General features: G+C 52.9%; 1 protein-coding gene across 2 annotated transcripts in view; it reads right to left on the reverse strand.

The window, feature by feature from the left end:
• Positions 1-13887, reverse strand: part of POC1A (POC1 centriolar protein A) — a 97155-nt gene that overhangs the window by 15158 nt on the left and 68110 nt on the right. For both annotated transcript variants that reach the window (XM_059937663.1, XM_059937661.1), the window contains one exon: positions 5865-6008. In XM_059937663.1, the coding sequence (XP_059793646.1) occupies positions 5865-6008 (144 nt within the window). The remainder of the gene's footprint in view (positions 1-5864; positions 6009-13887) is intronic.

Genomic DNA, 13887 nt, shown 5'->3' on the forward strand with positions numbered 1-13887 from the left:
GGAGAAGGTGGGGCCCAGGACAGGCTCCCGAGAGGAAGAGGGGGGGCACACACATGGCTCCCAGCACCCATACTTGTGACCTCAGCCCTAGTTGCTTTTGAGAATTCCCATGAGGGGTTTTGAAAACCAAAAAGTCACCCAAAGAAAAACCTAAATCCCATCGTTAGGAAATCTATTTCCCCCACAGCCATTACGGTAACTCAATTCAGAGGATGGCTGCCACAAGATATATATACAACTTTGAAGAGCTTCAATCTTGGCCCCAATGCCTGGGTCTGGGTTCAAGGACCGCATCTAATGGGCCCCACGACCCACCCCTGATTTTCAACAGTCCCCAGGCTCCCAGTCCCTCTCGTCACCTCCTGGGCCCTCCTCCTTCCTGGACGTGGGGAAAGACCTCCTCTTTGTCTCCCTCTCATCCTAATGCCTAGTCAGACCACTAGAGTCTCACTGGCAGCTCAAAAGCATTCCTGGGACTCCAGCAGTTACAGACATGCGTGGAATGTCCACTCCTGTGTCACCTGGCCACCCTGTTTTCCCACACTGACCCTTGGAGAACATCGACCTAGCCCACCCAGGTAACCCAGAGCTTCACCATAGTGCTCAGAGGACACGAGCAGGCTCGGCTGTCCCCACTTTACACGTGAGGAAGCTGAGGCTCTGGGGAGCAACATCACCTGCCCGAGGTCACCCAGGTGATGAGCGGTGGAGTTGGCCCTCAAGACCAGGAGGGCAAGTACGCCCAGGCTAATGGGCAGTGGCTCACTGGGCTGAGCAGAGCAGCCCTGACACCCAAGGGAGGTACCTCTGTTCCCCATAGCTGATAGGGACGTGTAAGGCCAAACACACCCTGGCTGCTCAGGACACAGTGTCCAGCTGGGATCAGGGTACTGAGGAGCTCAGTGAGGCCCCAAACAGCAATCTCACAGGGGCAAGGGGGGGCTTCCCCCACACAAAGAAGGGCCAGGGCAAGGGGGTGTGCTCTCTGGCTGGTGACCTCAGGGGCCGGGCTCTGCTGGGCTCTGTGATCACAGAGGGCTGAGCAAGAGCTTCTGGCCTTAACTTTCAGAAAGGTCAAGTTTGGTTTGCAGACAAACTTCTCAATGAAGCCATACCTAACTACACAGAAATGGTTAGCAAGGGAAGCTGGGGAAGCTCTGACCTACAGCGGGTCGAGCTCAGGATCACCTGGCATCCTGGAGAAGCCCCAGGCTGAGTGGACCCCAGAGCTGGTCCAGGCACAAGCCGTATCTAGGCACAACACCCTATCTGCACCAGGCATAAGGTGACCTGTGGGCACCAGGCAGGAGGATAACACAGGGCTGCAGAGGAAAGCCCTTGGAAAGTTGCAGGCCTCAGATAAACATCAGGAGGAAAATTATGATGAGGATGTGATCCCCACACTCTGAGGACTTTCCATCTAAAACAACACTGTGGGGAGACCCGACAGCCCGGGACAGCCCGAAGAGGGAACCTGTTCGGGCGTGAGATGCACGAAGGGCTGTGTACCTTGCAAGGCCATCCCATCCTATTTCCCTGAATAAATACACTCTTGAAAAACAATGTATGCACTTTACTAAAAAGGTATTCCCAAAAAAATAAAACCACACAACCCCAATTCAGGAGTTAAAGGGCTGGATGCAGATGCCGCACATGTCCCTGGGGCAGTCTGCTTTCCGTGGGGGCTAAAGGAAGCGCCTCACTCCCTCGGGAGCCCAGCGGCATTGCAGGGGCTGACTGCTGTGCTGTCCTGACCGTCTCCTCACCCCCTTCCTCCCTCCTGCGGTGAACCTGAGCCAAGTAGGCCGCAGAACTCGCCTCCTGGGGGAAGGGCCCTGACAGCTCCACCCCCAGCCCAGGTCCCAATCTCTCTGTGTCCCTGTCCCTACTCCATGCCAGACCCTCAGCGTGGGTCTGGCCCGACTCTGCCCTGCTCAGTGGCCGCGCCAGGAGCGCAAATGCCTATGGTGCTTCTTCTGTTAGCCCAGGCCAAAGGACTCCGTGGCCCTCTCCACCTGGCCCACTGGACTCCCATCTGGCGCGCTCTGCCCAGCTGTCTCCCACGGTCCGGGTTGCCTGCTCTTCCTAGGAGGCCTGGCTCTGACATCAGCAGATTCAGTCCTGGGCCCTCCTAAGGGTGGGACTGGGTCTCGCTCAGGGCCCTACACACAGAAAAGACTCAGTGAACTTGTGTGCACGGAGGGAACCCTCCACGCCTGCTGTGAGGGCGGGGGAATGGCTCTCCTGGGCAGAGAGGCAGGGGGAACTGGGGAGCTGTTTCTGGTGCCGTCGTGAGGATCCCCCTGCACCCATGCCAGCCAGGCCCTGAATAGTGACAAGGTCAGCAGCAGGAGCAGCATTGAACCCATCAGCAGCACATGGCATTGCTGGGCACCGTTCAAAGAGCTTCACACAGGCTGACAGACCCCATCCGCACAAGAGGCCCGTGAAGTGGATGCAATTATCAGCTCTGTGTCCCAGATCTGGAAACTGAGGCACAAAGAGGTTAAGTGACTTGCCCAAGGTCACTGAGCTAGAAGTGGGAAAGCCAGGACTTGCACCCAAACAAGCTCTGAGCCACATTTTCCCCAGGCCCACTCAGCCACCTGACCTCTGGGCCTCTGGTTTGCACAGAGCGGCCACGGACGAGGACTGAGGCAGGGTCCTTAGCCTTCAGATGGGTGCCAAATGGGCCACACACCTCCAGAGAGGATTCGATCATTGGGTCGCATCCAGCCTGCTGAGCGGGAAGGCAGGCTCTGAGGACAGTGAACCTCCACAGCGGAGCACCTTCTGTCACCCGGGACTGGAGCCTCTGTGACTCGCTCAGTAAACATCCTGGCCGCTGCCCACTGCAGCCCTGGGCTTCTTCCCTGAAGGATGTTCTTCAGGACGGAGGCCCACAGGACCTAGAAGGCAGTGTCCCTCTCGGAGGCTGCTTAGAAATAGACTTCCTTGTGGGGGAGGGAAGGGGCAGTGATGGGGCAGGACGGAGGAGAACAGCATGATTCAGACAGAGAACTCTGAAGTAGGTGTCAGTGTCGGGGTGGCCGCGACACCCCTGCTCCTCCAGAGCACAGGCGCACGCCGGAAGGGTGAGGAGCGCGGCTGAGGGGAAAGCATCCGAGGCCAACACCCACAGGCCAAGGAGGCGCAGAGCCCCAGCTGAGCTACCCGCATGGGGAGAAGGACGGCGGTGGTCACCCGGCTCTAGGCCTCAGGGGAGCCTCCAGAGAGGGGACTGCCCGCAGCCAGGCTGGTCCCAACAGGAGGGGCCAGGGAACCTCCAACCCCAGCGGGGGCACCTCTGGCTGGAGCTAAACACCTCAGCTAGGGCCCCAACTCCAGGAGGGGACGTGGGCCTGGAAAACAACCGGCGACCAAGCCCGAGGTAGCACGCAAATTCGTGCAGACGCCTCCCCACACCATTTTGAAAACAGGTTGCACTCTAAGGTCTCAGCTGGGGGCTTCATCTGTGGAACCCAAGTTGCCTCAAAATATGTTGACTCTATCAGGAACACGGCACACTTTGTGGCCTTCAGGAATGCACACTGTCTGGCAAAGCGGGTGACTGGTTGATGGGCTTGGCCTTCGGTGGGGGGCAGTGCTGTCTGGATTTGCAAAGGGGCTGAGTGGTGTGACCCCGGCCACAGGCCAAGGTTTCACTTATTCCCTGTGATGCCAGTTTCTTACGAAGTTACTACCAGACCCCTGACTGCTAACACATGAAAAAACCTTCCATGTACGCCCTTAAAACACAGTGACAGGAAATGTTTCTAGTGTTATACTCCTCTGGATCCAATGAGGCTATTTTTAACTACCTTCTCAGACTTAATTTCCAATTTTATCCTATAAAGTTCTAATTCATTCCACCTCCCCTGAACTCTCACTTGACGAGGCTGTGAAGAACATGAGGCAGTCTTGGCAGTTTCTGACGGCTCTGAGGTGGGAGAAGTTTTCTAAGTCTTTGCTCATCTCCCTCTCTCAGCACACGCCTCCTCCTCCAGGGCTAAGAGGCTCTCGGCAATGTCTGTATGATGTGCGCATAGTCCCACCATCCCCTAGTCACCGACGCCTGACATTTCCCCTCAAATGCCCTTCCTTCAGTGGGTCCAGGGTGTGCAGTACCAGCTGAGATGCTGTGACACGCCGTGGACCACGGGACACAATGTGGAGGAGGTTTTCGCACTTAGCCCCAGATCCAGAGGTAGGGAAGGGACGCCACACCGCTTCAGCTCCATCTCCGTCAGAGACTCAAGGGTCCTTGGCCTCCCTCTTGCATTCCCCCTCTGCCGTGAGCCAGCACAGGCGGGGGTGTCTGCACCCAGAGCCCAGGAGGGAAGGGGCCTGAGGACCTTTAAATCCTGCCTCGGCCCAGCTGCCACCACCACCTACATGCCCCATGTCAGCTGTGCTGGGCTTTGCTTGTTGCCTGGATGTGCCCATGGCCCCCCCAGACCTGCAGGCAGGCTGTTCCCTCTGCGGGACTGCTCTTCCACCCCAGGAGAAGATGCCCCATTGGGCATGCCCGCAGTGCTGGCTGCCCCCTCTCGTCAGGGCGCTTTGCTCTCACTGGAATTGCTGCAATGCAAGTCTGTGTTATGAGCTGCCAGATGCACTTACGCTCCTGGTGGTGATGGGGCCACACTGATCTCCCTGATGAGGGTGGTCAGTGCCACAGCTAACATCTACTGAGCAGCTACCTAGGGCCAGGCACAGGTCAAACACTTCCTGAAGACTCATCTCCTTTAATCCTGACCACAAACATGGCAGGCTCATCACAGATAAACACACCAGGGCCTGGAGAGCCGAAGGGATGTCTCCAAGGTCGCTCAAAGGATAAGGAGCAGCCCAGAGCCTGGGCTCTCGGATGCTTTGACTCACTGCACGCAGTCCCCTGGCACGTCTCTGGAGTGCCCACCCACAGAAGAGTCAAATGAATGGACAGCGTTTCTTTCAAAGCTGTTGTGGCCCAGGCCAGCACTGGGTGGGCACTCCCTGGCAGGATTCAGTGTTGGTGATTTTGGGGTCCAGTGGCTTGGCCAGGGATCGGATGGCTCTGAAAGCCAGGATCCCAGGGCAGGCACTGCTATTTCATTAATTTGGGCTGGAAAATAGGTACATTATAATTATATTTTTTAAAAACCCAGCACCCGGAGGTCGCGGTGCTGAGAGCTCGGTGCGGGAACAGGCATCAGGAAGAGCGGTTGCGGGGGACCTGGGTGGGCCGGGCTCGGGAGCCAGTTGCAGCTCCCAGCCCTGCCAGGAGACGCAGGTACCGCGGGGGAGGGCCGGGGGTGCAGTGCAGGCAGCTGTGTCAATCGTTTCCCCTCCAGGAACTCGTCGGTGTCTGGGGACGGTGGGCTGTTCAGTTGCACGGGGCCTGCTGGGGTCGCCGCCTGAGAGCCAGGAGGCGAGGAGCTCGCGGCTCCGAGCGGGCCTCGAACTGGCCTGGCTGGTGCTGGCCTGGCGCAGTTAACGACAGCAGGAACGGGGAGGCCCGGGGAGCTGGGCACCCGATCCACGGCCGCAGCCGGGAGCGATGTCGCCTCGGCTCTTTAATGTGCCGCCTGCATCCTGTCAGTCCTTACCTTCATATTTCTTTCTCCCTCTGTGCGTCCTGAACCCGTTAAAAGTGACCCCTGAGAATATTGGATGGTATTGAGGAATTATCGTTAACCTTGTTGGGTGTGATGACAGTAATGTGGTTAGGTTAAGGAGAGAGAGAAAAAAAAAAAAAGATGAAATACTAAAAGTTTTGACAGATAAAAAAAAAAAAAAATCCAGCACCCGCTGGCCAACTTCAAATGGTCCAAATGCCAGGCCAAGAGCAGACGATGGGGTGAATTCACGTCACGGCCTACCTGGGTGAGGACGTCCAGCTGGCCTACAATGTGCTCCAGCGTGCTGGTCAGCGTCTGGGGCATGCTGACGGGCTCCTGGGGCTGGCTCTGCATCGACTCCTGACTCCTGCCCCTGCCTGGTGGGAGGGGGGAATCCACTTCTGGCTAAAGACAATGAAAGGAAAGAGAACCCTTTAGTCTTGAGTCAGTGCTTGAGGAAACACCGAGAGGAAGAGCTCCTTGAAGGATCAAGTGGAAAACCACCAGCAAACTCGAGAAGACGAGTTCCAAATGTTGGTGAGCAATGGCGGTGTGGCGGGACTCCCACATCCGGGCTTGCGTGCTCCCTTCCAGCCCCCTTTTCTGAGCAGAGGCCGTGAGTGAGGAGCGGAATCAAAGCACCTGGCAGTCCGGGCTGCAGGGGCCTGGGAGGGATGTGCAGGTGGGCTCTTGGAGGCCCTCAGAGAGGCCGGGGGCTGCCAGCTCGTCACACGGCATGCCCTCCACTAGGCCTGTCAGAGTGCGGGACCCCTGAAGCCCAGCCTGGCTCTGAAGTCACCCTTCCTCCTGGTTAGCTTAAGGTCAATTCCCCACCCCGGGAATGGGGATGGCCCAGAACCATCGGGAGGTTCCAACCCTGCCCTGGCCAGATCCCCCGGGAAAACAGATTCTACGTAAACGTCCTGGCCTGATGGCTGGAGGGAGTCAGAATCCACAGGACAGGCGCCCCAGGCTGCTTCAGACAAGACTCCAGGAACATGAGGGACTTGGTGTTTCTGCCTAAGATCCTCAGTCCCCAAATGCAGAAGCCATCCTCCTCCACCACCACTGAGGGCAAGTGATTTCCTAAGGGGGCTCATTCCAGTCCAATGCGTGTCCCCCAAAGGTCAGGCACTGCTCTGCACACAAAGGCTTCTCCTGACCCCAGAAGCATCGTGCATGTGTTCAGCAGGGCAGAATGCCGGGAGCCTCCCAAGGACACGGTGGGCAGATGCTCAGGAACCTACAGTTCCTCTGTGGACTCGTCCCCTGTGGGAATGACATGCTCAGTGAGGCCGACACTCTCGGCCAGCCCCCAAACCCCAGTAACCCATAAATGCAGCCACGCTTGGGGCTCAGTGTTTTCAACCACAGCCTCACTGATGGACATTCCAAATGTTACCACATCATTCCCTGGCTTTGCCAGTCATCCAGGGCTCTCTACCGGCACTGGGAGAAAATTCAAACCCCTTCACGGGGCACCCTGCTCCAGCCTGCCTCCTTCCGCAGCTCCGCTCCCACCTCAGTGCTCCCGTGCCCAGCTCCCAGGGCCCCTCATCTACCCTTCCTTCCCCCTGCTCCGAGCATCCTGTCCTCCACTCACCTTGCAACCCCCCATGCCCAATCAGAAGCTCCTCTGTGCTCCGCACCTGGGCCTGCCCCATCCCTGCCCTGTTCCTCCAGCCACTGTGTCTCCAGGGCTAGGACACATGAGTGGGATGAATCAATGCCAGACCACCCACAGGGCCTGCCCCCTGCCCATGTGCCTGCGTCCCTATTCCTGTCTTCTGCCTGCACTCATCGCTCCTCTCCCCCCTAAACCCAGGACATCACTAGGCTCAAAGCCTGTCAACTCCCCATACACCACAGAGCCAGGGTACTCCACCCAGCACTCCTTCACCCCTCAATGCCACAGCCACTGGAGAATACTGGCTATGACTGGGGCTCACCTAGGATGCCTCACACCTGCCACTGGCAGCCGGCTTGCATCTCCTCTGAGTTGGCCCATTTTTTGGATAAATCCAGTGGCCTAGCCCCAGGAAGATGCTCTGCCCTAGACATGTTCACCTGGGCAGGCCTCAGAGTCCTTGAGAAGAATCAGCCCAGAAGAGGATTCCCAACCATCAAAGAAGGGCAGTTTAGCACGTGGACCCTACTTGCATATTTTCCTTTATTAGGAAAGTGTTCTAATCTCATAGATAACAGACTCTCAAGTGCATGTCAATTTGAACTTGGAAAAATGCAGGCCCTGGTGGTTAAAGAGAAATTGAATGTGAGACACAAGCCTGAGGAGGATTCTTGAAAGCAGGAGCAGTGCCATGTCCACATGCCCACCGTCGGCCTGTCTGCTTGCGGCACTGTGGCCATTTTGTAAGACCTCGGCCCACCGGGGCTAGGCTCTTCCAGTCCTCCAGGTATCGATACACTTCAGCTCTCAAAGCCCATTCCAAAAGGAAATGTCCCAGAAGCCCTGACTGGCCTTCACCTCACCGCAGCGGCCCCCAGACCCAGGCAGTGCTGTCGGGAGACACAGCAGAGTGCAGCGGGGAAGAGCAGTGACTCGGACAGGCTGTGGTCGACATCTGAGCTCTACCACTGACCAGCTAGGTGGCCCTGGGCAAGAGGTTTAATTCCTCTGGGCCTCCACTTCCTCATCTTCTATAAAATGGGGGTGACGACTGGGCCTGCCCTCCCAAGGGCTGGGCTGTGAGAGGCGCTTATCTGCAAATCACCCACAGGCCTTTCTTGAGAAGCCAGTGCCTACTGCTTCCAAAGGACCCCCTTCGAGACACGCACGCTCTTCCTCTGGACAGAGTCCCCCTGGCTCCCTGAGGAAAGGCCACCAGAGGGAGGGTGGGAACCTGGCAGCCCTCTGTCCTGACAGCCGGCGTCCTCAAGGAGTGGCCAGATGGGCGCTGCCTGCTGCCTGGGAAGGAGGGGATGGAAATTCTGAGTGTTTCTGCAGAGCGGCCCAGAAATGGACAGTGCCGAGCCGAGTCTCTGGAAGCAGGGGTTGGGGGGTGAGCGCCACTGACTTTACCAACAGGAACCTTCCTTCTGAGCCCAAGCCCAGCCAGCTCCAAAAGAGTACTGAGGACCGCAGCCACATGCCCGAGGCAGGGAGGTGGCCTCTGGAAGAGAGGGCCGCAGGAACCTGAGGCTCAGACAGGAAGTGACTGTCAGAAGGTACCCAGCCCCCAGCCTTGCTCACAAGTCCAGGGTTCTGCCTGCCCTGGGCTATTCCTCCAGCCACAGCATTCGCTCCTGCTCTTACCTTCACCAGGACACAGCCCTTCTCTGCAACCTTGTCCGCTCTTACCAGAAGACATTACAGCACCTGACACACTGCACGTGAAGATGGCTATCGCTGTGGTTTACTTGCCACCTATGTGCCAGCATTTTATACGTCACTTCATTTAATCCCTACAATGACCCCTCACAGCAGGCATTACTAACCTTAATTTTCAGATGGGGAAGCAGGCTCAGGGAGGTTAAATCACTTGCTCTAATATAGGAAATGACGGCTGGGATCTGAACCCAAAGTACAGGCATTTCCTGACAGGAAGCAGCCTCTGACAGGTGACATGGCCTGCGGATTTGCTTCCACACCCCCAGCTCCTCTCTTCCATCCTTGTGGAGGCTCCTGGCTCCTGGCTCTAACACTTTTTGCGTCATTCCTCCACCCCACCTGCCCTGGAATGCCTGCCTGGCACAGAGCTGAACACAGAGCAGGCCCTCCACACACACTCGATGCCTCAAAGAGCCAAGCCCATCATGGTGACACTCCTGTGAAATGACACCTCCCCAAGGCAAAGGGCCAGCAGTCCCGCCCCGCACACCATCGCAGGCACTCACCTGCACTCCAGCACTCTGCAGATATGGCATTTCCCCGGCAGATAAGCAATAAAGCAGAGATAAGAAGATGATGGGCAAGAGCAGGAAGAGACGCACGCACGTGCGAGGGCTGTGAGTAATGACAGTGGTGGGATAACAGGAGCAGTGTTTAAGGGGAGAAATCCTATCAGTGCTTTGTCTGTTCAACATCCAAGGGTACTAGGGGCCCTGCCTGGTGGTCCTCGTTAGTTCTCTCACAAGTAAGATTACAACAACATTAACCCAAACATACATACCTAGAAAGTCACACCAAGTCGACAACTTTCACTTGTACCAAATATAAACATCTTAACATCAAAAGAAAAAAAAAAAAAAAGGTCAAACTCAGAATAGATGAATCTATTTAACTTTGCGGCAATCTCATTTGGGGTCTGTAGGTGTCCCCACCCTGGTGTGGGATCCCAGGCTCTCAGAGTAGGTTAATCTACTTGCCTCAGTTTCTGTTGCTGCCATCCTGTCATACGCCACCATGAGCTCAGCACTGCGCACAGTAGGAATTGTGTAAATATCTGTGGTTTCAGCCACTCAAACACATGGGTAACCAACCCATACATTTTCATTAAAAAACAAAAGAGCAGAGCTTGCAGGTCTTCCTTGTGACAAGAAATCAATCCATCTGGGATAACTTCTTCTTCTTCTTTTTTTTTAAAATTTTACTATTATTTATTTATTTATTTTTGGCTGTGTTGGGACTTCGTTTCTGTGTGACGGCTTTCTCTAGTTGCGGCAAGCGGGGGCCACTCTTCATCGCAGTGCACGGGCCTCTCATTATCTTGGTCTCTCTTGTTGCGGAGCACAGGCTCCAGACGCGCAGGCTCAGTAGTTGTGGCTCACGGGCCTAGTTGCTCCGCGGCATGTGGGATCTTCCCAGACCAGGGCTCGAACCCGTGTCCCCTGCATTGGCAGGCAGACTCTCAACCACTGCGCCACCAGGGAAGCCCAGGGATAACTTCTTGACTGGTCTCTGGATTGCCTATGGTCTCACCTTTTCATCATCAAGATGCAGGTATGGATAAGAAGCTTCTGCCTAAGGTAGAGAAAGTTGGGGGAAGTGTTAATCCTATCCTAACAAGAAAAAGAGCAACAATCTAAAAGGATCTTAACTTTTCTTAAATCAGAGAGCTGAGATCACAGAGCAAACAACTAGCCTGAAATCTAAGGAAAGGCAGACTCTTCCAAGGAAAACAGGAAGTGAGCATCGGCTCACCTCTGGCAAAGCCTGGGAAGAAGGGACACTGAGTGCCATATAAGTGGGTGAGAAGAACTGAGTTATGCATGTTAACAAGTTGCAGAGGCTGAGAGTGGCCAGGGTGAGAGTGAAGAACCCCTGGGAGCCACAGATACAAGGGGAGTTTGCACCTACTCACAGGGTCTTCTCCACAGACCTCCACTGGGCATTCATGAGAAAGACAGGGTGGGGGGAGAAAACCATCCTTGAGGGTGCAGGCCTGGAGGAGAGGAGTAGACGTGGAAAAGGCACGAAGCCCTGCCAAGATCCTTCTTGCCTACGGAACAAAATCCTTAAGCTACTGGGGGAAGAGCAAAAAGAGATAAAAGCCTCTCTTGCCTTGTGGGAGAGGCAGGAAACCATCCTGAGTGGAGATCATTGAGGTATTCAAAGGCTGAGGGAGGGGCAGGACTACTGAGAATGCCCTACTTCTGAGACCCAGGGACACAGGGCCTAAGACTGAAACTGGCCCAGGACAGCAGAGAATTCCTCCAACAAAGCTAGCAAGCACCAGGTAACAAGCAACAGCAGCCTGCTGCTGGGGGAGGGACAAGACCGTGGACACAGACATCCTCTGAGGGGCAGGACCCCAGGGTAGGCTGAAAGCTGGAGGTGGAGCAGGAACACTGCGAAAAATCCTCCAACACCCAGACCTCACCCTAAGTTCAAGGTATCAACTCCTGATAAGACTATTTATCCCAGTCTCTGCTATCCTGAACATGATGTCTGGCATTCAATAAAAACTTATGAGACACTCAAAAAGGCAAGGAAAAAAAACCCCACTGTCAAGAGACAAAGCAATCAGCAGAATTAGATTCAGATGACTTAGATGTGGGCACTATCAGATGGAGAAAAAATAATTATGATTAATATGTTAAAGATTTTACTGGAAAATGTGGCCAACATGCATGAACAGGTGGGGAATTTCAGCAGAGAGGTAGAAATTGTAAGAAAGAGTCAATGGAAATGCTAGAAATAAGAAACCCAATACCAGATATGAAGAATGACTTTGTTGGGCTACTACTGTGTTGGCCAAAATGTTCGTTTGGGAAGAGGTTTTGGAAAAACCCGAACGAACTTTTTGGCCAGTCCAACAGTAGGCTCAGCTCAACTGAGGAAAAGAAACCAATGACCCTGAAGACAGATCAATTCCTCAAACTGAAACATAATAGGGAAAAAAAAACCCAGAACGGACTACCTGTAAACTGTGGGACAATATCAAATTATCTAATACATGTGTGACTGGAATCCCAGAAGGAGAAGAAAGAGAAAAGAGACATTTCTTATAGTACAAGTTTACTGGTAATGAATTCTCTCAGCTTTGGTTTGTCTGGAAAAAAAAAAAGGGGGGGGTGCTTATTTCTCCATTTTTAAAAGATTTTTTTTCTGTGTATAGAATTCTGGGTTGACAGTTTTTTCTTTGGATACTTTTAAAATGTTACTTCCATGTCTTCCAGCTTGTGCAGTTCTATGAGAATAGTTCTGTAATTCCTACCTTTGATCCTCTGTATATAACATCTCCTTTCTCTATCTACCTTTAAGAATTTCTCTTAATCTTTGGTTTCAGAAGCTTGAATATAATTTTTTTTTTTTTTTAAATAAATTTATTTATTTATTTATTTATTTTTGGCTGTGTTGGGTCTTCGTTTCTGTGCGAGGGCTTTCTCTAGTTGCGGCGAGCGGGGGCCACTCTTCATCGCGGTGCGCGGGCCTCTCACTATCGCGGCCTCTCTTGTTGCGGAGCACAGGCTCCAGACGCGCAGGCTCAGTAGTTGTGGCTCACGGGCCCAGTTGCTCTGCGGTATGTGGGATCTTCCCGGACCAGGGCTCGAACCCGTGTCCCCTGCATTGGCAGGCAGATTCTCAACCACTGCGCCACCAGGGAAGCCCTTGAATATAATTTGTGTAGGGTTCTGTTTTGTTTTTGTTTTTTCTTCAGCCTGCTTGTCATTTCTCTGAGCTTCTTGTATCTGTGGTTTGATGCCTTTCATCATTTTCCAAAAATTCTTGGCCATTATCTTTTCAATAGCACCAAAAAACATGAAATGTGTTATCAGTTTCCTATGGCTGTTCTAAAAAAAAATTGTCACACTTGGTGGCTTAAAATAACAGAAATTTATTCTCTCAGAGTTCTGGAGGCTGGAAGTCTGAAATTAAGATATCAAAAGGGCCCCACTCCCTCAGGAGGCACTAAGAATCCTTTCTTGCCTCTTCCAGCTTCTGGTGGCTCCAGAATTCCTTGGCTTATGGCTGCATAACTCCACTCTCTGCTTCCATCTTCACATGGCCTTCTCTTCCCTGTGTGTCTCTTATAAGGACGCCTGTCACTGGATTTAGGGCCAACCTAATAATACAAGATGATCTAATCTCAAGATCCTTAACTTAAGCACGTCGGCAAAGACCCTTTCACCAAGTAAGGTCACATTCACAGGTTCTGGGGGTTAGGATGTAGACATATTTCTTGGCGGGGGGGGGGGCACCATTCAACCCACTACAAAATACTTAGATATAAATCAAACAACATGTACAAAATCTATATGCTGTAAACTAAAATACACTGATGAGAAAAGACCAATATCAATGAAGAGATATACCATGCTCATGTACTGAGGCTCAAAGTTGTTAAGATGCCAATTCTCCCCAAAATCATCTATAGCAATCAAAAAGCTTATTCCAAAATTTATATGGAAAGGCAAAGGAACTAGAAAAGACAAAACGTTTTTGAAAAAAAGAACAAAACTAGAGGACTCACATTACCTGATTTTATGACTTAGTCTAAAGCTAAAGCAATCAAGACGGTGTGGCATTGGTGAAAGGACAGACACATAGATCAGTGAACAAATAGAGTCCGGAAATATACACACAGATATATGGTCAATTAATTTTTTTAAATGGTTCACCACTTACCAGAGAGAAGATAAGATAGTAATTTCAACAATTGCTGGAACAATTGGAATCCTTATGCAAAAAAATGAGTTTCAGTACATATCTCATACCATATACAAAAAGTAACTCAAAAATGATTCATAGACCTAAATGTAAAACCTAAAACTATAATACTGATATGAATTTTTCTTCTAAAACATAGGAGAAAATCTTTGTGACCTTGGGTTAGGTAGATTTCTTAGATATGACAGCCAAAGTATGATCCGTGAAAGAAGA

Source organism: Balaenoptera ricei, chromosome 11, assembly GCF_028023285.1.
Source record: "Balaenoptera ricei isolate mBalRic1 chromosome 11, mBalRic1.hap2, whole genome shotgun sequence".
Classification (NCBI taxonomy): domain Eukaryota; kingdom Metazoa; phylum Chordata; class Mammalia; order Artiodactyla; family Balaenopteridae; genus Balaenoptera; species Balaenoptera ricei.